We start from the raw sequence: 22,217 nt of genomic DNA, 5'->3' as shown, positions 1-22,217 counted from the left end.
TTTTCGTTTGGTTATTATATTTGGTTTATTTGATGAATCTCGAGTGCGTTTTTTGAAACCACCACTGGCACTTCTCCCCTCTCCCTTTCCCCTCTCAGATTTGTAATTCAGGGCACCATATATATATTTTATACAGAGAACCACTCGCCACTGCTGCACTCGGCGCCCACGAACCCACACCAAACGCACCCCCAGTCGCACCCACAGACGCCCTGCTGGAGCATCGAGGATCTGAGAGACACCATGCCCAGGGTATAGCTTCCGAGGGACGGGTTTGCGACGGCACCGGCAGTAGAGGGGGTTACGGCGCAGGAGACACACAGAACTCGGCACAGAAGACCAAATTCTCCAGAAGAAATCGAAATCGGAAAATGTCATGGAGGAGGAGGAGGAGGAGGAGGGAACGGGGACTGGAGAACGGGAATGAGAGTATGGTGTCTGAGGATCGGGGACCTGAGAAGAATACGAACCGAAGCCCTGGCTATAGGAAGAGGGATCCCGACGACAATGGCTGCCCCTCGGTTTCTGGTTACCTTTCTGTTTTTTCTTTTTCTAATTTCGAAACTTGCCCCACCAACCCAAGAAACCTTCACGCTTGTCACCACCCCATCGGGGACCTCGTCGTTACTTGTTCCTAAGTTGAGATCGTTCTATATTCGTTTTTCGTTACGTTTTGTTTTCAAGTTTTTCGTTTCCGGGCCGCAAAGGGGTGTGTGAGCGAGGGAGCCAACAGATTGGGTGCGCATATAGGAAAGGGCCCAGACTAGCGGGCGGCGTAACATCACCACCATCAACGTCGTTTCCCATCAACACCACAGCCTATCTGAAGCAGAACCGAAGCATATCCCAAACTTCTTCAAAATTGGAAGCCCCAAGTGACTACTATACAGCAGCCCATCATACGAACCGCCAAGCCCGAAGCTATATCGCCCGATCTGAGCTCTCGACCGACCCCCAAGCAATCATCTTGACCGATGGACCCGCGCTTCATAAGCACTGCAATCTGAAAAAACGTTTCGGGTTCTGCCACCTCTTCAGAGCATTACGATGCCCGAGTTCTTTTGAGTTAACTTTTCAAAATTTATCCAGTTTCGTCTTTTGTTTTAGTTCTTGATCTTTCGGCCTCCTGTATTACCCAAAATTCGTTTTAGTTTCTGTGTGTATAGGTTTTTTCCAAATTGGTTTAGATTCCGATTATCGCATGTCATTCCTTAAAGCAATAAAAAAGAGCCCGAAACAAAAAGCGCCCTTGGTTCATTTTCACTTCCGGTTTGGTTTTTATTTCCTTTTCAGTTCTCCCTGATCAAGTGTAGCATACTTTCCAGGTGCTGCGAAACACAAAAAGCAACGAATCTTTCAGTAGCAAGGCAGTCGAAAAGCAAATCGTTAGGCGACGATATGATAAAATAGTTGAATTAAACGGTTGTGTCAAATTAGCTCTAATCTCAATGTGGAAAACCAAGAAAAAATCGAAGAAGGCAATTTATTAGGACTAGACTTGTCTAAACTCTAAATGTAGTTCAATTACGATTGGTTTGCTAAGCTCGCTCGTCTTTAACTCCTATCTCTCACTACCGTGTGTAAACTTTAATCTTCCCGAATGCGATCAACCAAAGTAATTATATCTCTACGAGGCATACTAAACAAAATACAAAATACACTTAGGCGATGGTTAGTATATGCGAAATATATACATATATTGAAATGTACAAGAACAATATCTCAATGGCGTCTCAACACAGAAAAAGTATAGGCGGTAATCGGATACCAAATTATAATATTTACGAAAGGGTCAGATAAGAAACGGAAAGCCGAACATTTTTACATAAGAAAATGCATTTTTTAACAAACGTCTACGTGTGAATTGAATAAACCTTATATGTGTATACACGCATATATTATATATACATTTTATTAAATATATATATATGTATATGAGCAGCAATTTTTTATAACGAGAAGCGGCCCGAGGGGAGCGACGAGGTTCGGGATTCGAGAAAGCAGCAGAAACACCCTGCCCAGTGGACGTGCGTGCCTCGAGGCTTCACTGTGCTCCGTGTGTGCGCGTTAAAACGTTTTTTGAAGTAAAATTTAATTTACACAAGACTGACGCTAAAAAATAACTAAGAATATTAAAAGTGTACTAACCGTTTACGAATTTTTCAAATGCCACACACGGAGTGGGTGGAGGTCAGAGGTCAAGGGCCCACGGCGGATGCAGATTGGAGAGCCTGCTGAGGGGCGCCGCTTTGTATATGGTTATATTATATTGTACTTAATAAACGGAAAACCTGAGATATATATTATATATTTATATTTACAATAAAGAAACCAAGCGTAAAACTAAAACCCGAAAACTACAAAGGCATAATTTATGAACAATTAAAAGAAGCGAAATGAATTAATGGTAAATAACAAAATATACAGTGTTATTTTTATTTTTATGATATTGTACTTACATTAGTAACTAACAAACGTAACGGCGCAGCAATAATAAATAAATTAGCAACCAGAACTAGGCAAAAATAAAAAATGAAAACCCCACAAGAAAATGTGATGAATATTGTATAAAAAATAATTGAAAGTCCCATCATCCGGAAGACACGAAAATCTGAGTTTCGCTAGATCATTATTTGGCAGAGTAATAGAATCGCTGGATCGGATCGGATCGGATCGGACGAGCCTAAGAATACAATAAACGTGCAACGAAGTCTTTTAGATTTACCAAGGATTAACCTTAACCACACATAGGTGCATTACGTAGTTCTCGAACCGAGGCGCCCACAGCGCCTAGATGTGTTTGGATTATTGTTGTATTTGGTGATCCGTTCGTGGATCCTTAGCCACAGTTACGCCCGCATTATGATATCTGTTTTGGATCATTGTTGTCAGCAAAAGTCCTTTTTAAATTACGATTACGATTTCTAACATATACAGAGCAATTTCTAGAGCGAGATCTCGACGTAGAGGCAAACATGGCAAATGGTGAAAAGCAAAACGACAACAAGAACAAAACAAAGCGGTTTTTCTATCAATGTTGAAAGCGAATGTGTAGGAAATATTTAACCATATATACAACAAATATAAATTGTAGCTAAAATGGTTTCATGTAAACGAAATTGTTGAGTATTTTTAGTCACGAGAGAGAGCAGAGGTAAACGGAAAACAACACCCCCAGAAAAACAGATACAGATACAGACGAAATGAAGAATTTACAGACAAATTTGCAATTTTATGCAGTTTTCTTGGATTTCCTTTTGGGTAGATTTATTAGTCGACCTCGCTTCCATAAATATTTGCACAGAATTTCGTTTATTGCCTTCTGCTGACAAACTGTCCAGTCATTTGATTTACCCCAACCATTGCCCAATGTCCTGCATTCCCAAAAGCCGAAATTCTGTTGCAAAATATATAGAAGTACTAAATTTAAATCGAAGTGCATGTTGCACATTGTGAGAATCTGTGCTGAAGCCGATGCAGGTTAAGTAAATACACTTGTAGAGAATCGAGATACCGACGCCGCGATACAGATACCGATACACCTAGTTAAGCCAATTAAAGCGCCCAATGAATGTGCTATAAACCGAGAGATAGGATTACCAAACGAAAATACATAGCAAGATTAGCTGAAAGTAACGAAGATACTAGACAAATTATACTTTTAGCTAAAATCAAGTGGAACTAAGAAAATGTATCCAAATTCTTCCGTAAAGAAAAAACACATCTAGCAGACAATTTACCATGCATAAGAGTCTAATATACACACACTACACTGAGCAGCATAAAACGAGTAGAGTCAAGGAAATACGTAAATCAGACGACACAAATATAGGCACTCCCGGGAATCCAGAATCCAGAACCCAGAGAAGTTACAGATCGAGCAAGTGCAGCCCACGACGGAAATGATATCAGCATGGGGAGGGGAGATTTGGGGGCGCAGAGGAGTACGGAGTAGGACTAGCGATAGCAGGGGGTACCATACGATAGAGAAACCCAACTGATCTCTACTGTGTTCTATGCTCTAGAGGGGACATACATAAGAAAACGTAAACGTAAAAGTAAACGTAAATTAATTAAAGTTGAAAACCAAAGTATTACAATTTTGAGCTGCAATATTTTTTAATCAAAAACCGAATGGAAAATGGATTTAATAAAAGTAAATTACAAAGATAATAATTAATATATATTTTTCTCTTTTGAGATAAACCAAACGAAAACTGTTTTGATGTGAATTGAGTTAGGCAACCAATAAACGAGGTCATAAAATAACATAACATATTCCAAGAAGTATCAGAACGGAAACCAAAGCTAGCTAAGGAAATGCACAAGGTTTTGTGTGTATTTTTTCGGTTTTTATTCATGTGTGTAAATCTTCCGTGTGCAAAAAATAAAAATAAACGAAGACGAGGAATACCAGAACTACACTACACTACAAAAGCAAAGCAAGACACTAAGCCCAACTGAAATTGTCAAATATGAATTAAAATATATGAGGTCTATATGAGTATATATATTTAGATAACAATTATATTATATATATACATATATATATACATACATGTGTGCAAATTATTCAGATCCATCAAAATACGATGCGGCAAGGAAAAGTCTCTATATATATTTAGTAAAATTATAACGAAAGAAAAATGAATACGTAGTACAACGGCAAGCGAAATAAAAAGTATAAAGCAAAACATATAAGAGAACACAAAATTCGAGAAAACGGAAAGTAAAAAATGAATAGCATAAAAAATAATTATTTATAAAGGCTGTAATTTTAAGTAAAGATCAACCCGATAAACATAAAAAGACGCAAAAATTAAACCAAAAAAACAAGAAAACCAAACCAAAAATTTAACGTCAACATATTTCACCCACAAAGCAAATTAAATTAACTAAAACCAAAAGAGAAAAACCGAGAATATACTATAAAACTAAGTAAGAACGATATCTAAAAACGAAATTATAAAGCTAAATGAAAATTATATGAAATAATTACATACGACAAAGAAACTAAAGCATAAACATAAAACCCAAAAAATATATATACGAGAACTCAATGTATGTAATAAATATAAAACTAAATAAATAAAATCTTAAAAAAGGAATAAACCGAAGGAAAGCGTGTTCTTTCTTCTACAGTAGAGATCATCGGCGATTTATGTCATTGCCTTCGTAGGCGATGACGCATTTGGCAGACCCCTGAGAGACTTGGATCGAGAAAAACGACACGTAATATTTTCTTATCTATGCGCTAGAGTGCATTTATTTAATCTCTGATTTTTTTATATAATGCCAAGGTACATGAAAAGTCGTAGCGCTGGCTTGATTTCGATTCGATTAACTCTAGGTGCCTTACAGAATACTCCATTGAATAAATACACAGGGCCCAAAAAAAATATGTCTATGGCGACATTAGGAACATGTCAAGGTCGGAGCTGGAACTATTGGAGGGCGCCATTAATCCCGGATGTAGCTGCGGTTGTAGTTCTGCAGCCGGACACTCTGGGGGGCCTTCTGGCTGCGGTCGAAGTTCTGCGACTTGTTGGTCTTCAGCATGCGGGGATTGGGTCCGGCGGAGGTGCGCCAGTAGACCGTCTGCACCGCATTCCGTCCGGCGATGTAACGCGTGGTCGCTCCGATCAAGTGGTTCACCTTGTTGGCAGCAGACATCTTGGCACTGGGTGTGGTTTTACGTTCGTTTGGTATCACAGTTGGGTTGCTTTCGCTATAGAGTGGGGCTCTATATCTGGGTTGGTTGCTTAGAGGATCCGTCCGATCATTGGCGCGCTCGTTTCGTTTCTGTGGCCTCAGCCGGCTCCGGATCCCGCATTTATAGCGATGCCTTATCAGCACTTTACCACTGGCGTATGTGCGGTCATTATCTTCCAAGTAGTTGGCGCTTATCAGGTGCTGCTCGAAAGGGTTGCCAATTGATTAGCCAACGACCAGGCCATTACTTGCAGGCCATGCAACCGAATGCAATGCGAAATGCGACGCACTTTCGGCCCAAGTTTGTTGTTTGTCATCAAAACGGGGTTGTTTACCCTCAGTGGATGGGGTCCAGACTTGTATCCGTAACCGAAAGGAGAAATCGCCTTCCGCCTCACTTTCCAAGTGCAGCCCAAAGTCCAAAGACTGATCTCCACAGCTGTGCTAATATTGCACAATTAAATACATACTCCTCGGGCGATGACGTAAATCCTCATTAAAACGTACAGTCGAGCATCTGCAGACCGATCTGACCTAATTAAAAATGATGACCCAATTAGGCAGGCTTCGAGGGAACTAAGATTGCTAGTTGAACTTTGTTAGACCCTATGGAAAATGTTAATATTATTAAAAAGTACTTAAAAAACATTATATTATAATTATCGGTAGTATATATTTTCAAAACGAAGTATAATTTATATAAATATCTAAATTTCTATATCTCAAACGACTTAAAAATTACTTTACTCTTCTTCAACCTTAGTTAAACGTAGCCTGAGATTCCTGTATCTTATGGATACTATCTAAGCGATTGCCTTAGACTATTTGCTGTCTAAAATTATCCGAAAGGAAAGTGTTGTAGGTCATGGGTTCGCCGTTGGAGAGGTTCATCTGTATCAGCAGCATTTCCAAGACAAGACAAATTTAGCTGGCTCATGGCTGGCTCAAGGGTCGCATTAACCTATATTAGACACATCCTCCCCGGCTGATTATGCCCGCGGACCGGGGTCTAAGATATGCTCCATCTACTCAATTCTCTATTCTTTTGTGTAGTAATAGTATCATGAGCCCTCTACGTGTGCGGCGAGCTCTTATCGGCTCGTGAGTCGCCGGCAGCCTGTGAATTATTATTATTTTCAAAACAAAACGTCAAGCTGGCACACGGTCTGCGACTGCAATCAGGCGTTGTAAAATCCGGCAGAAAGTGTGCGGGTGAAGAATCGTTGAGTATATGTCAACAATAACAAAAAAACACAATAACCTATGATCACACCCCAAGTTCAAGTGCGATTCGGTCTCAGCGGGGGCTGAGCCATATCAATCTAGCCCTTATCTAGCCCTGGCACGTTGTCTCGCAGTGCTTCAGGAACCAATGCATTCCGCATTTGGAAAGTATATTAATCATCCAGCATTGGGAATATTTTAGAGCCAAAACTTTTCCACGCTGGGGGAGAGCTTGTTTACTTTTTTACGAGTGTGTCCAGACTTTTTAGAGTTTGCTCTAGGCTTTTTTCGGGCTGATAACAGGGTGGGTTCCCATCTATGCCAAAAACCTTATCAACAAAGAAACAAGAACAAACCGTGTTTATAAATAAAGCAATCGCCAGACTTTGGCAATTCCGCAGGCTATCGATCAGAGATCCCAGTAAAATCGCGTGAACCTGATTGTACGGCTTCGATCCCTGGGGGCTTTAACTCTTCTATTTCTCTCGAAATAAATTCCCCTGATTATAGCATTCAGCAGATGCCCGTTGCCCAGGCCTGATAAGTGTCATCTGCGCGTTTTTCGGTAAGAGCTGATAGTGTAAAAACGAAATGTTAACAAGGTAATCAGAGCGGCAAGTGGCATTGGCCTTCCACGTGTGTGTGACTGTGTCACCACGGCGTATGAGCAATTATGAGCGTATATCAATTTCGGGCACTACACTTTCGTTGTCTACTTTTGGGGTCTGGCGATCTCTATAGAGGGGGAGTGAAAAACCCCATATGGGGTAGGAACCGAATTTGTTCCGGCATTAGTGATGCCGAAATTCCAATGAGCGGGTGGAGATCCCAGCTAATTGAATTAAGCAAACACTTAACGCCTACAACTAGTCATCGGCTAATGCCCACTTAAGTCAGCCGCGACTTGGTCGTAATTGACTTTAATTGACGAGACGAGCAATTAAAACGGAAGCGAAGCGAGTTAGTTTTCGGGGAGTGCACTCGGCGATCTCGGTACTGTATTGCTTAAGTTGTTTTTACATAAATTAACGTAATATGGCTGGAGTCATTGAATACGCCGGCTGAAGATCGGCGCTCTGGCGATCCCCCTGCAGCTCACTGGCCACGCCCCCAGGCCAGGCGGACGACCAGGAGAAGGGCGGAGAGGGCGAGGAGGCTGCCGCCCAGCTGCCCACATCCGTTGCAGACCTTGCGGATGGTCTCCGTGTAGAGACCGCGGCGGGAAAGCAGGTTCCGGATGCTGCGCAGCTCCTGAAAGGTAGGGAAAATCATTAAATGTTTCGGTACTCGGAAGATATTTTGATTCGTATCGTTCACTAGTTTATATGCAACACCTAATCAAGTCACCCTTAGTAACCTCTTGATACACCATTGGTTTGCATACAATTTCCTTATCAGTTAATACCTTCCACTAAAATTGTATATACAAATAATAAGCTGCATAGTACAAAACAATAAGCAAATAAATAATAACTCGATGTTGACGCAAGGAAATAATTTCTTTGCGTAGTTTCTCTATAAGGAAATATATAATAAATATTTGTAATAGGTTGTTGTTTTGATTAAACGGATTTTCTAATAAACAATAATTGTTTGATGATATTTGAATGAATGAATCCTAACAATTCTAAGAAAATTTGTTATCAGCTGTTTTGATTTTTGTTGAAAGCGTTTTCTAGATAATAATAATAAAAAGCTTAGATTCAGAACCATTATATTCTTACTTATATCTTCGGAACTCTTAATATACACATTTGCAAGCAATAAAAACTGGCCTTATCCTACATATTTCGACTATTACTTATTTTTTAATTTGTTTGATATTATAATAAAATAAAAAATAAATATTATTGATATTATATTATAAATAAAAGTTACTCACGTCTGAACTGAGACCAAGGCGATTGCGGGTAAGGACCACCGTGTAGATGGAGCTCTTCGCATCGTTGCCGCAGAAGGTGAGCACCAGGTGATCGTTGACGGCCTTCACCACCTGGACGGTGCCCGTGAACTGGGTGTAGGTGTTCAGGGCGACCAGGGATCCACGCTGATCCCCGATATTGGACCACTGGCCGGGCTGGGAGGTGGTGTAGTTGAAGGTGTACTCCAGGTTGCTGTCCCGCTCGCTCCACACCAAGCGCAAGTACTTCTGCTGGCCCCGATTGGATCTCAATGGGTACTCGTCGCTGTCCTGGTATGAGGACTGAGTGGTGGTGGTGCGTCCGTAGTTGTTCTGGTTCCTGTTGTAGTCCTGGGGCCCGTAGCCATAGCCGCGATTGGCCTGGCTCCGACGAATCTGTAATGTATTCAATATGTTTAGTGATCTTTTGATCTAAGAGTCTTATAGTTTTGGAGGCTCACCTGCTCGGTGACATCGGCCAGATGGATTATCACACACGAATCGTACTCGTAGGTCCCCGGGAAGTCTTGGGTGTGCACGATGATCTCGCTGCCGTACCAGAGTCCCATTATCTACAAATGCAGAGAGGCTGGTCGTTATTTCACAGTCGTATCTCGCATGAAAGCGAATGGGGGTCATTTGGGCGATTTGCATGCCACTCGCTGTGCGTTCAATTAAATGCCCACAATGAAAAAATAAATGAGCAGGGCTCGGGGCAGCACAGCATTGACATTGGGCGCACTCTGGGCGCAAAGGGTTAATTAGAACAAATCGACCATAATTGCATTAGCCAGCATTGAGTGCTTCGCATTTAAATGTGTCCATATATAGAGGCTATCCCTGATAGTTCCTGACTTTTGAGAACAGTTTCTTGCATCCTATATCCATTTCACCTCTTCCAAGTCCACAGAGTTCTGCGGATTGATGTTCATGCAGCGCAGTTCCGCGTTGCTTCGCTGGGTGGTGGGATGTCCCGAGCCACCGTAGAGGCCGTACTCATCCACTGCCATCGAGCCCCAGAAGAGGCCGAAGACCGCCAAGCAAGCCAAGGATTGGGCAAACATTTCGGAAAACTGTCCTCTTGCCACTGATAAGCCACCGAAGCCGATCTGTTCCAGATGGAATCTCACAATCAACTAACAGAGCGTTCCAACGTGTTGATCGCTCGGTCCGCGGAACGCACTCAGAGAGGCAGATGAGATACCCCTAGGAACCGCCCGAGCGCACTCTTTCGCTCAAAAAGATAATATTAAAAAACAACCGGTCTTGTTTTCCACACAGAAAAATTAATTATATTTTATTTAAAGCTCTCGAATAGCGTTCGAAATTTTCGTATAATAAAACTATATTTGCAAGATCTTTTAAAAAATATCATTGTGTTGAGGAAAGGATTTTTAATATTTCACTAGAGAAACCTGAATCTGAACCTGAAAAAGAATCTGTTTCTAACGCTTATACGAAATTTCAAATCCTATATAATCTATAAGTTTATTTTCGGAGACATATATATCATAATTAAAAAATTACTTTTGTAAAACCTTTTAGCCCTCGAGTTCGCCCAGTGCATTGTGGCAAATGGTTGTATTAATTAAGTTAATTGTAGCGCTTTCCATGCCGATCATCCAATCGCGCGTGCAACGCCCGCACAATGCGAGTAAATGCGCGTAAACAGCTCGGGAGCCCCGGTCTCCACGACCCCTTCCTCTCCAGGCACGCCGGGTGCTCCCCTTTGACCGCTCGTTTCTGGTGTCAATTGAGTGCCTGTTCCGCTCCTCCGGTTGGACCAATTGATCCAAAATGTGGAACTCGGTGAGAACCGAGTGAGTCCAGTGGAGATCTCTCCGCTGAATGGGGGATGAGTCAAAAACATTGCAGACTTGTGAATTAAATCATTGTCGTCGATGTTGTTTGTTGTGCGTGCGATTGTTGTATCCCCGGCTAAAACTCGCCTTGTTGTTGTGCGTTTTATTAGCATTGATTATGGATTTAATTCATTTTTCTGTGTGAGTAAATAAATGACGAGTGATGGTTTGCAGTCGCTAATGGGTGGATGTAAATTCACACGACTAAAATATTTAAAACATTCCATGGTTAAATCTTAACCTGAAGGAGAATTTATATCTTACAAATTTTGGAACTTATTTTCGAAATATTCTGCTTTATTTGTATGCTCACTACAAAATTCTTACACAATAAAGGTCATGTGACAAGCTGGATTTAAGTGCTAGAAAATAATTTCATTTAAAAGCGCTTCAAGCTCTCATTGATTTTGTCGTAGATCCAATCGATATAGTGATTGACACGCACATAGACACCCGGCCTGTTCTTGAAGCCGCAGTGCTGACCCCACGAAATGAGGCCGTACAAAGTCTCGCCATCTGAAAATGTGCATTTAAAAACACAAATAGTTAATGTCTCAGAACAATTAAACCCTATTCATACCGTCATCGGAGCAGACGAGCGGGCCGCCCGAGTCACCTTCGCAGGCGTCCACGCTCTCATCCATGGAGCCGGCGCAGAACATGCCTGAGGTAAGAAAGAGTGTGGGGATTATTTCCTGCACAAACTAGTTTCACCCACTAAATGGTTCAGTAACCATTAAATAGCCTGGTATACACACCTTCCGCCATGGCCGCTCCGTAAACATTCGGTTGCTTGCAGACATGATCCGCCAGAATGGGAAGTTCCGCAGATCCCAAAACTTGGGCAGGAGCTAGAGGATAATCAAAGGAATGCTGTTTATTAAAGGTCAGGAAGCAAGAAATCTTAAAGCACTTACTGGACACTCCCGATTTGATGGAACCCCAACCGGAAATGGTGCACTTGCGATCCTGGACGAGCTCAGCCTTCTTATCGGGCAGGCAAATGGGCTGCACGTAGTCACTGAACTTCAGAGGAGTCTTCAGCACCACCAGCGCAATGTCGTTGTTCATGTGGGTGCCTTTGCGGAACTCCTCGTGTATGTACCAGTTCTCAATGAACGTATCTACCTCGGAGGACTCGGCTATGTTGGCATAGTGATCTCCGACGCGCACAAAGTAGGCTCCCTTCGAAGACCCATAGAGACAGTGGGCGGCTGTGAGAAGATGACGCTTGGAAATTACCACCGCTCCACACCAATGACTGGAGATTCCACCACGTCCACGGGTTCTCAGGGTGGCCTGCCAGGGATGGCGGCCCCGCTGGGCCACATTCCCCCTTACCACGCGCTCCTCTCGATGGGCATACTCATCGGTCAGGTCGTCCTTGAAGATTCCGCAGCGACGAGGTGTATGCAGGGCCTTGCTAGATCGCTCCCACAAGCCTATTTGAGAATAGCTCCTGGCTGCGGCTTCCTCCGCCACCGTCCTGCCACCTTTCAGTTGGCTCTGGAGAAACTGTTGGCTGCGAGGTGGTGGGCCAGCGGTGCAACGCAGCGCCACATCTTCGGTGTGGTTGCAGTTACTCTCGCCCCAGTTCCAGTGGTTGCACAGGTCGATGGAGGTCTCGTTTCCATAGCACATAACCTGATCTAGCCAAATGGGTCCGTTGCCGATGCCATAGATGTTTTTCTCGATTTTCTAGGGTAAACATTAAAGATAAGGTAACCTAATTTAAAAGGGAGCTATTGTAATACCGCTGGTCCGTAGAAACCTAAGGAGTTGCAGGCAACTTGGGCAGCCTTTAGGTTGAAGTCATCATCGCAAACACTGCCCCAAACGCCATGGTGCTTAACTTCAAGGCGTCCTTCGTTGGAGCTGCGTCCTCCCTCCAAACGGTACTGAGGGCGAGCCTAGAAAGAGGATATATAATATTAAAATAAAGAAAGAGTGGAAATAAATGATTCCCCCACCTCACAGATGGCTGGACTTTCGTCCGACTTATCCGGACAGTCTTCCGTATTGTCGCACACAAAGGTGGGTGGAATGCAGTCCTTTCCGGATTGGCAGAGCCAGTAGTTATTGGGACACTTCATCACGGGAACCTTGCAGACCACGCCCGCAACTTCATCAACTCCGCAGTTGTGGACACCCCAACCTTTGAAGGCGCAATCCTTTAGCTTGGTCTCATTGCCATGACATTCAACCTCGTCGATTAGGTAGTTAAAGTCCTGGTTGGGAGGAGCATAGAAAGAGCTACCACGAACTTCTTGGGCCCCCATATGGTAGCCAATTTCGCGGCATACTATATCAGCATCCTTAAGACCGAACTTGTCATCGCACACATAGCCCCATTGGCCATTAGCTGAGGGAGGATTAACAATTGATTACGTATATACAGAAATCAAACTTTTCAAAACCCACTCACCCTTGACCTCGATGCGACCCGCATGTGGGCCTTCACCTCCTGTTAAGCGCACCTCGTAGTCCAATGCCGGGCAGTTGGCCTCGTCCTTGCCATTGTCGCAGTTCTTCTGACCATCACAGACCTGCTCCTTCTTCAGGCACTTGCCATTACCGCAATCGAAATTGCATTGCAGATCGAACATCGAACGGAAGGATAGTTTTGGAGTCACCTCCTCAGCATTGGGATTGGCCAACAGCTCATAGTCTTCGTCTAGCACCTGCTGCTGCTGGTTGTTGTCGTCCTCGTTTGGAAAGGGATTTGGTAGCTCTGGATGACGACGATGGAAGTCGGCACTATGCTCATGGTGTCTGTGTTCATGGGGGTGGCGGTGGTGGTGTTGGTGGGGAGAGGGATTGGGATGGTGCTCGGAGAACGGATCGGGGAGATTTGGATGACGTCGGTGGTAGTCACGACTGTGACCAGACGCAAGCCAATTGTTTTTGGTTGTGGTTGTGGTTGGGGTGGGGGTCTTCTGGTCAAGCTCCACCCGGCGGGTGCTCCTTTGAAAGTCAGTCGAGGCGTACGTGGTACTGGGATCTAGGGTCTGCTCGGTTCGGGATGTCTCCCTGGCATCTGGAAAAACATAGTCGTCGTCAACGGAATCTAGGCTCTCCTGTTCACCCGCCTTAATCAGTTCGGCGTCGGAGTCGAGGTCAGTTCTGGGTGTCGTAGAAGTAGTCGTCCTGGACGTTGGCGTAGTCAAATTAGTTGGGGGCTTACTTATCACAGAGACTATGGCTGACTCAGTCTGCTTAGCTAGTTTTTCTTGGGCATTTCCACTATGATTGAAATAGGGACGCAGCATAAGCTTAAGAGCCTCTTTCATGGCCGCTTGGGAGTTGGGATCAAGGCCAGATCTATCCTTACTAATAACACCAATCTGCGACTGGGGACTATAGAACTTGTGATCGAAAGGAGGTGGCACCAAAGCCTGCCTCTCTGTTGTGGTCGTAAAGTCATCATCGTCATAAAAGGGCTCATCCAATTCAGGATTAAAAGGATCTGGATGTTGGCGTGGAGTTGTACTGGTCACAGGGACTTTAGCCCAAGAGGCATTGCGAGAATGGGCAATTCCTGCATAAGATGGACTATAGTGGGGGTTTTGAGGATTTTGGTGAGGTGTTTGATCACCGGTAGGAGGATAATTGGGAAATGTGTGTAGTCGGTTAGCTAATTGCGGTCTAGGCGTCTGGGAAGTTGAGGGACTGGGTGGAGGAGTAGTTCTTGCATTAGCCGGGGGATCTGGTTTGGGGGGTAAGAGACCCCCATAAAGATTGGATTCATTATACAAAGGCAACCCAGGGTTGGGATAATGTCTTGGCGGATCATTCGAACCCTGAAGGCTATTGTGAGGATCTAAGGGCCTTTGCTGGTCTGGAAAACCACTTGGGTCAAGGTGAGAGTCCACTGGTTGCTGCCTACCTATCGGCTTGGAACCACTGGACAACTGATCTGGATAGAAACGTGGTGGCGATCCTGGAAGGGGTTGAAGTTCATTATAGGGATCTTCGGCTTTTTGTTGGTCATCATAGTCCAAGTCAATGGGTCTCTGTCCGGGCAGAGGATCCTTGGGTTGGTGTTCCCAGGCACCGGGAGAATACGGTGTGTAACCTAGATTTAATGGTTTTTGTCCACCCGTAGGATAGAACCGTGGCGACGATCCTGGACGCGGCTGAGGTTCGTTAAAGGGATCTTCGATTTTTTGTTGGTCATCATAGTCCAAGTCAATGGATTTCTGTCCGGGCAGAGGATCTTGTGGTTGGGATTGAGGTTCCCTAGCACCAGGTAAATGGGGTGTGTAGTCTAGATTTATTGGCTTTTGTCCACCCGCAGAAGGCAGTGGTGGCATGGGCTTCCAGCCATTGCCAGGTGAACCATGATCGATTCTGCGACTGTAGCCTTGTCGTGATGGCACTGGACTTTCGTCCTCCGGTTTCTTATCCTCAGCCGGTTGGCTGGGTGACATGGGAGCCAACGGAGTATTATAGGTAGGATAATTACGGTTCGGCTGCAGAGATCCCTCCACATATAGAGTGTTCTGGGAAGGTTGACGCTGCACATAGGAGGTCTCCTGGCCAGACCAATTCGGATTATATCCCTGCTGATGATGATGATCATGTGGATTCTGTTCCAGTCCAACACCTGATGGTCGCTGCATGTTCATATTCGTCCAGCGGTCTCCAATCACCCGAGTTGTGATTGTCGTTCTGTTTGTATATCGGTTGCCAAACTGATCCGTGCCAGTTATCTCATAAGATTTGGATTGACGATTGTCTGGAAACAGAGAGAGAGAAAACTTAACAAGAGCGAGACTTATACAAAATGTTAGTAACCATTAGAGGGAATAATCCAACCGGAGATTGTACCCCGAACTATATAATCGGTGCGATCGTCACTGGGAAGTTGTTCATCCGGAACACACACTCTTCGGGATACGCTGAAAATGTGCTGGGCCGGACAGTCGTACGATTCGGCCTGGCCTGGTCCACACCGGAGGAATTTTCTGGGCAACCTGGGATGCGGCAAGGTACCGCTTATTCCCTCGGGACACACGGTCAGCGCGCCCTCAACTTTCATCCGCTGCGTCCACTCGTAAATGATGTGCAGCTCACTGAGTGTATACAAACGGTCCTCACGTAGCACCTGCTCAACGGGCTTGCAAATACCATGGGAGACACTATAGTGCTGTTCATTCGGACAACTGAGCAGTTCCATCCCATTGGGCCCGCAGCTCAGATACTTTGAGCAGTCGAAGGGGTACACAAAGAAGCCCAAAGATCCTCTGGGACAAGCCAAAGCTGCAAGGAAGAGGTCGAAGATGTAAAGAAACCTGCTCAGATGAGTTTTCCGAGTTTCATCACTCACGATTATCCTGATCTGTTTGCTGCCTCTCGAATGGGACGCGATCCGTTTTGGCAACATGCTGCTCAGGCAGGCAGTAGCCTTGAGAAACACTAAACACATCCAGGTGCTGGCATTGCCTAGTCAAGGTGTGACCTTCCACACAGGTCAGATAGCCTGTAGCGTCAAATGGATTCGGGAAGAGGCCGCTAACCTTTTCGGGGCAAGTCAGAGGACTTGCTGGTGCAGAGGGCTGTACGCCCCCTGGATACGGAGCTCCGCCAGTAATTGGTGACTGATAAGTTCCTTTGGCTTGGTTATATGGTGGGTAACCTTCATTGGTTGGGGCAGAGGGCTGTACAGCCCCTGGATACGGAGCTCCACCAGTAATTGGTGGCGGATAAGTTCCTTTGGGTTGGGTATATGGTGGGTAACCTTTATTGGTTGGGGCAGAGGGCTGTATACCCCCTGGATACGGAGCTCCACCAGTAATTGGTGGCTGATAATTTCCTTTGGGTTGGTTATATGGTGGGTAACCTTCATTGGTTGGTAAAGAAGACGAGTAACCTCCACTACCTTGATAGGGCAGCTGGTTATTCGACTTATTAGGAGTTTGATAGTTTCCAGGTGAAGGATATTCTCCTCCAGGCGACAGTCCCTTGCCCTGCTGAGGTTGCTCCTGTTCCACTACCAGGCTCAATTCGTGCTGAGTGTCCCCAGCATACTCCACCCGATCGTAGGGCTCGGTTATCCTATCCCGGACGACACACTTTTGCTGGGATATGCTGAATACTTCGGCCTGCATACAGCTTCCGACATGGGTTTGTCTCTCCCGGCAGATAATATACTTCGTACAATCGAAAGGATGTAAGTAATCGCCCTGAGCTAGCGGAGGACAAGCCAACGTTGTGAGGTCCTGAACAAGTTCAGCTGCGAATTGAAAGGGTCACCTAGTATTCATTTTGGGGATTAGGGTTTGTAAAAAGCGCTTACTCGAGAGTTGATCAATGTTCAAGGTGAAGAAAACGTAGTCGCGGGTGGAAAGTAACCGACGGGCGACACACTGTCGTTGGGGTAAGCTGTAGAAAAATGATTGGGGACAACGCTCAATCTGCAACCGACCGTTCTGGCACTTCACATAGAGGCCAGCGTGGAAGGGATAGGGGTAGTTCCCCTGCAGCGAGGGTGGACACTCCCTTAGTGGGGACTGAGAGGTCTGGACATCCTGTGTGGTAAGCGTTGTCGTTTTCTGGAACTGTAACTCCCCCCAGAACCTGACGCGATCGTCCTTTGCCACCAGGCGATTGGGCCGGCAAGCCCGATGCTCCAAACTGAAGGCCATTTGCTCCCCGCAACTTTCAATGGACATCTTTCCTCCACCAGAACAACGCACATATTTGCTAGCATCGTAGGGGTAAAGATGAAGGCCGTCAGTGCCATCCGGGCAAGCAGAGAGGATCATAGCTAATGGATTCAAATCTTGTGAATTAAACCCACGAGATACGGAGTCGATGCCAAGGACTTACTCTCCTCGATGCTTATCACAGAGGCTATATAGGTCACATAGTCGCTGTAGACCAACTGTGTTTTTAGCTGGCAGGAGCCTCTTGATATGCTGAACACATAACCTGGCTGGCACCTTTGAACCGCCAGTTTGCCAGACTGACACAGGAGAAACATTGTTTGGTCGAAGGGGTGGACAAATTGACCCTGCACTCCAGATGGGCACAAAAGGTCAGTAAGGGGCTCGGCAGGTGGGTAAAGGGGGTCTAAAAAGGCGGTTAAAAATTAGGTCACAGTCTTAGAAGACTAGCAGAGAATGTTAGCAAAATGGTAAAAGAAAATCCGAATGAAAAAGCAGGTGACAAAAGCGTAGAGAGCAAGGAAATCCTTGCGGTCCGACTTACTGGATGACTGAGGTGGTGGGAAGGTATCCGCTGGCTTTGGTGGATAGTTGGGTACTTGCTGAGTTGGAGGCACTGGAGGCAGAGCGGGTAAAGAGCTTCTTCCGGTGCAGTCCACATTATTGGCAAAATCACAATTATTGATGACGGTGCTAAAAGCTGTTCCCGGTCCACAATTCCTCACGAAAGTATGTCCATTCGCACATTCCAAAAACTTTGTGCATTCGAATGGATGGGCATGGAGTCCCGAGGATCCAGGTGGGCAGGTAACTTCTCCATTCTCTCCAAAGCTATTTTTGGGTTCCGATTCATCAATCAAATACTCTACATGATCGCTGGAACCCTTGCATTGATCCTTGGGAACGCATTTCTGATTCGAAAAGCTGAAGATTTCTCCCGGCGTGCAGCTCTCAATAAAGGTCTGATGATTCCAGCACCTGACATACTTGGTGCAATCAAAGGGATGCAGATAGTAGCCTTGGAATTGTGGGGGACAAGTAAGCGTCGATTGATCGACCATAAATTCAGCTGTAAGGGAAGAAGTACTGGGATGTCAGGTCTACCCCAGAGAAGTTTAACTAGGGAGCTTACTTGAAAGATCAGCACTAATATAGGAGTAATCCAAGTAGTCGTGGGCAGGGAGAAGATAGCGGTTCACACACTGTCGCTGGGACAGGCTGTAAACCATCCCAGAGAAACAACTGACAATCTCGAATACTCCATTCTGACACCTCACAAAGTGGCCAGCATGGAATGGATAGGGGTAGTTCTTCTGGACATTTGTTGGGCACGATCTAAGGGAAGACCCCTGGCCCTGGGGCTGTCCTGAAAGACTGCTGTGAGAGGTGAACGTAGTCTGATCTTGGATTTCCTGCCAGAACCTCACGCGATCTGTGCTGTGCACCTGACCAAGAGGAAGACAAGAGCCTTGGGATACACTGAAGGCTTTCTGTGGGCCACAGCTTAGAATGGACATCCTGCCACCAGCCGAACACTGGACATATTTCTCAGCATCGTAGGGATACAAATAGGTGCCATTAGTATTTCCAGGGCATTGATTTAATACCCATGCTAATGGAATGTACTTATGAATTTCAATGTTTAAGAAAAGTCAATCAACTTACTGTACTCATAGGAAACTTCAGAGATAATTAAAGTCACATAGTCGCTAAAGGCCAACTGTGTTTTCAGCAGGCAGTAGCCCCTCGATATACTGAATACATAATTAGACTGACAGCTTTGAACGGTCAGCTTACCAGACTGACACAGGAGAAACTTGGTTTGGTCAAAGGGGTGGACAAATTGACCTTGCACTCCAGATGGGCACAAAAGGTCAGTTCGCTGCTCGGCAGGTGGGTAAGACGGTTCTAAAAGGGCGATGACACATAAGACTATATATACTGAACTAGCAGAGAATGGCTTGCAAAATGGTGAAACAAAACCCATATGAAAAAGCAGGTGAATAAAGCGAAAAGAACATGAATATCCAAAAGGTCTGACTTACTTGATGACTGTGGTGGTGGAAGGGTATCCGCTGGTTTCGCTGGGTAGCTAGGTACCTGCTTAGGCACTGGAGGCAGAGCGGGTAAAGAGCTTCTTCCGGTGCAGTCCACATTATTGGCAAAATCACAACTGTTAATGACAGTGCTGAAAGCAGTTCCAGGCCCACAACTCTGTTCAAAAGTCTGGCCGTTTCCACATTCTAAGAACTTTGTGCAGTCGAATGGATGGGCATGAAGTCCCGAGGATCCAGGTGGGCAGGTAACTTCCCCGCTCTTTCCAAATATATTTTTGGGTTCCGATCCATCGATCAAATACTCTACATGATCGCTGGGACCCTTGCATTGATCCTTGGGAACGCATTTCTGATTCGAAAAGCTGAAGATTTCTCCCGGCGTGCAGCTCTCAATAAAGGTCTGATGATTCCAGCACCTGACATACTTGGTGCAATCAAAGGGATGCAGATAGTATCCTTGGAATTGTGGGGGACAAGTAAGCGTCGATTGATCGACCATAAATTCAGCTGTAAGGGAAGAAGTACTGGGATGTCAGGTCTACCCCAGAGAAGTTTAACTAGGGAGCTTACTTGAAAGATCAGCACTAATATAGGAGTAATCCAAGTAGTCGTGGGCAGGGAGAAGGTAGCGGTTCACACACTGTCGCTGGGACAGGCTGTAAACCATCCCAGAGAAACAACTGACAATCTCGAATACTCCATTCTGACACCTCACAAAGTGGCCAGCATGGAATGGATAGGGGTAGTTCTTCTGGACATTTGTTGGGCACGATCTAAGGGAAGACCCCTGGCCCTGGGGCTGTCCTGAAAGACTGCTGTGAGAGGTGAACGTAGTCTGATCTTGGATTTCCTGCCAGAACCTCACGCGATCTGTGCTGTGCACCTGATCACGAAGAAGACAAGAGCCTTGGGATACACTGAAGGCTTTCTGTGGGCCACAGCTTAGAATGGACATCCTGCCACCAGCCGAGCACTGGACATACTTCTCAGCATCGTAGGGATACAAAAAGATGCCGTTGATGTTGCCAGGACAAGCATTTAAGGTCAATGCTAATGGAATTTTGTGATGAATTTAGTGTACGAGAACGGTCAAACAACTTACAGTACTCATAGGTGACCTCAGAGATAATTAAAGTCACATAGTCGCTGAAGGCCAACTGTACTTTCAGCTGACAGTAGCCCCTCGATATGCTGAACACATAATTGGGCCGGCAGCTTTGCACCGCCACCTTACCATCCCTACAACTGAGGAACTTAGTCTGATCGAAGGGGTGAACAAACAGGCCAACTGCTCCCACGGGACAGAGCAGATAGTTCACCTGAATCTCAGCAGAGGTGGAGGAAGCTGTTTCAATTTTAAAGGATTAACATATTAGAGTAAAACACCAATAAGCAAGCAAAGCATGAACCGCAAAATGTGGCAAAAGAAACCCAAATGGTTAAGCAGATGAACCAAGCCAGGCCAAGCAGTAGGAACAAGGAAGGAATTCAAACTTACAGGAGGTCCGAGAGGAGTCAGAAAACACACATACCAGAGAGGAGCCATGGAAGATCATTCCCTGCGCACACTGTTCCACCTGAGGCTGAACACCAATGCCGCAACGCAAGTACTTGTGCAGGTCGTGCGGGTGTGGGCGAAGGCCACGAAAGCCGGATGGACAACCCAAGTCGTGCGCAGGATAGCCTAACCCAGTTGTTAGTTAGGGGTTATATTGATAGAGCACTCTTACGTACCTTGGCCCGAGGATCCTTCTCTTTCTTCAGGTTCAGCTCCAACTCCACATTTGGCAATGTCCTTGTGCACACAAACCAGTGATGCTACACTGAAGGCTGTTCCTGGCGCGCAGTCCATTACGAAGGCCTGCCCATTGGCACAGTTGAGGAACTTGGTGCAGTCCGTCGGATGAGGCTGCAATCCATTCATTCCGGCCTGACACTTTGGTTTACCATCGAACTGGTTCAGACGTCCTAGGCGAGTCGATTGTGGCTGCGGTGAGGGGCAGACCACGTTGCTGGGATGATCGCAGACCAGAGTCCTGCCATTAAACAGCGTTCCAGGCGAGCAGGTCTGGATGGTGGGGCTGCCACCGTTGCAGTTCACATAGCGGTGACAGTCGTGGGGATACGCAACCAGACCCGTAAAATGCGGCGGACACGGCGAGTCCCGCTGATAAATGGGCTGCTGTTGGTCGCCTCCGTAGCCCGAGTGCCCCGCTGATAAGCCGCCTTGTCCCGACTGCCCGCTCCGGTAGTCTGATCGATAAGCTATAACCCCGGACCGCTGTCAAAAGCGTAATTATGAAATATTATTGAGGAGCTGAACTAATTATGAGCGAAATTTAGCTAATAGCTTGTAATTAAGAACAATTATAGTCGAATCTTTATATTAGATGGATTCCTCGGAGTCAGGATGATATCCTTTTAGACTTTCTATTAACACAAAAACATTAAAGCAACTAAATTCACGAAGGATTCTTTATATTAAACGCTAAACCAGATTGTTATCCTTTTTGAAACTTTATATCAACACAAAAGCTTTGCATACTAACATCCACTAGCAGGATCGCCAGCCAGAGGCCCAGTAGGCACTTGGCCATCTTGGACTTTCGTTTTATAATATTTTAGATTCAAAGTATTTCCTTTATTGCACCGATGCTGATAGCAACTACCTAATTTTGCTTTTCGACACGCGTTTTAAAGTTTACGTTGTGCTCCCGTCCGATTTCCAGGCTCGACTGACTCAGAACCAGATCGCATTTCAATTCAATTGGACTCGGGATGAATCTCTATCTCT

The 22,217-nt window shown here is 45.3% G+C and overlaps 4 protein-coding genes across 17 annotated transcripts in view; 1 reads left to right on the top strand and 3 right to left on the bottom strand.

Moving 5' to 3' along the window:
• Window positions 1-1,243, top strand: part of LOC108028832 (protein boule) — a 29,896-nt gene extending 28,653 nt beyond the window's left edge. For 4 of the 6 annotated variants that reach the window (XM_017100824.3, XM_017100840.3, XM_044095098.2 and 1 more), the window contains one exon: window positions 137-1,243. In XM_017100824.3, coding sequence (XP_016956313.1) covers window positions 137-258 — 122 coding nt within the window. In that variant the 3' untranslated portion in view covers window positions 259-1,243. Of the gene's footprint in view, window positions 1-98 lie in introns of all 6 variants that reach the window. The other 2 variants (XM_017100855.3, XM_050886628.1) reach the window with 2 other exon arrangements.
• Window positions 1,244-5,236: 3,993 nt separating this feature from the next.
• Window positions 5,237-5,821, bottom strand: LOC108028878 (uncharacterized). The gene has a single exon (XM_017100874.3). The coding sequence runs from the start codon at window positions 5,671-5,673 to the stop codon at window positions 5,461-5,463; it is 213 nt and encodes a 70-aa protein (XP_016956363.1). The 5' UTR covers window positions 5,674-5,821; the 3' UTR covers window positions 5,237-5,460.
• Window positions 5,822-7,897: 2,076 nt separating this feature from the next.
• LOC108028230 (uncharacterized) lies at window positions 7,898-9,980 on the bottom strand. Its single transcript, XM_017099899.3, has 4 exons — window positions 9,730-9,980; window positions 9,298-9,408; window positions 8,819-9,232; window positions 7,898-8,187 (listed from the first exon to the last, which is right to left on the bottom strand). The coding sequence occupies exons 1-4, from the start codon at window positions 9,898-9,900 to the stop codon at window positions 8,032-8,034; spliced, it is 852 nt and encodes a 283-aa protein (XP_016955388.1). The 5' UTR covers window positions 9,901-9,980; the 3' UTR covers window positions 7,898-8,031.
• A 994-nt stretch (window positions 9,981-10,974) lies between these two features.
• Window positions 10,975-22,169, bottom strand: LOC108029525 (uncharacterized). Of its 9 annotated transcripts, none has more exons than XM_044094659.2 (21): window positions 21,973-22,169; window positions 21,158-21,704; window positions 20,922-21,107; window positions 20,526-20,768; window positions 19,994-20,473; window positions 19,412-19,930; window positions 19,032-19,274; window positions 18,499-18,978; window positions 17,911-18,435; window positions 17,530-17,772; window positions 16,997-17,467; window positions 16,028-16,933; window positions 15,496-15,960; window positions 14,585-15,436; window positions 13,124-13,735; window positions 12,669-13,060; window positions 12,453-12,608; window positions 11,616-12,396; window positions 11,457-11,549; window positions 11,279-11,362; window positions 10,975-11,214 (listed from the first exon to the last, which is right to left on the bottom strand). In XM_044094659.2, the coding sequence occupies exons 1-21, from the start codon at window positions 22,018-22,020 to the stop codon at window positions 11,078-11,080; spliced, it is 8,463 nt and encodes a 2,820-aa protein (XP_043950594.2). In that variant the 5' UTR covers window positions 22,021-22,169; the 3' UTR covers window positions 10,975-11,077. The 9 variants fall into 9 exon arrangements, with proteins under 9 accessions (XP_043950594.2, XP_043950596.2, XP_043950593.2 ...); XM_044094661.2 differs by having other exon boundaries at window positions 15,164-15,436; XM_044094658.2 differs by having other exon boundaries at window positions 13,124-15,436.
• Between the last annotated feature and the right edge of the window lie 48 nt (window positions 22,170-22,217).

The sequence above is a fragment of the Drosophila biarmipes genome, chromosome 3L (assembly GCF_025231255.1).
Source record: "Drosophila biarmipes strain raj3 chromosome 3L, RU_DBia_V1.1, whole genome shotgun sequence".
Taxonomy (NCBI): domain Eukaryota; kingdom Metazoa; phylum Arthropoda; class Insecta; order Diptera; family Drosophilidae; genus Drosophila; species Drosophila biarmipes.
This window is presented reverse-complemented; position numbering and strand designations above follow the sequence as displayed.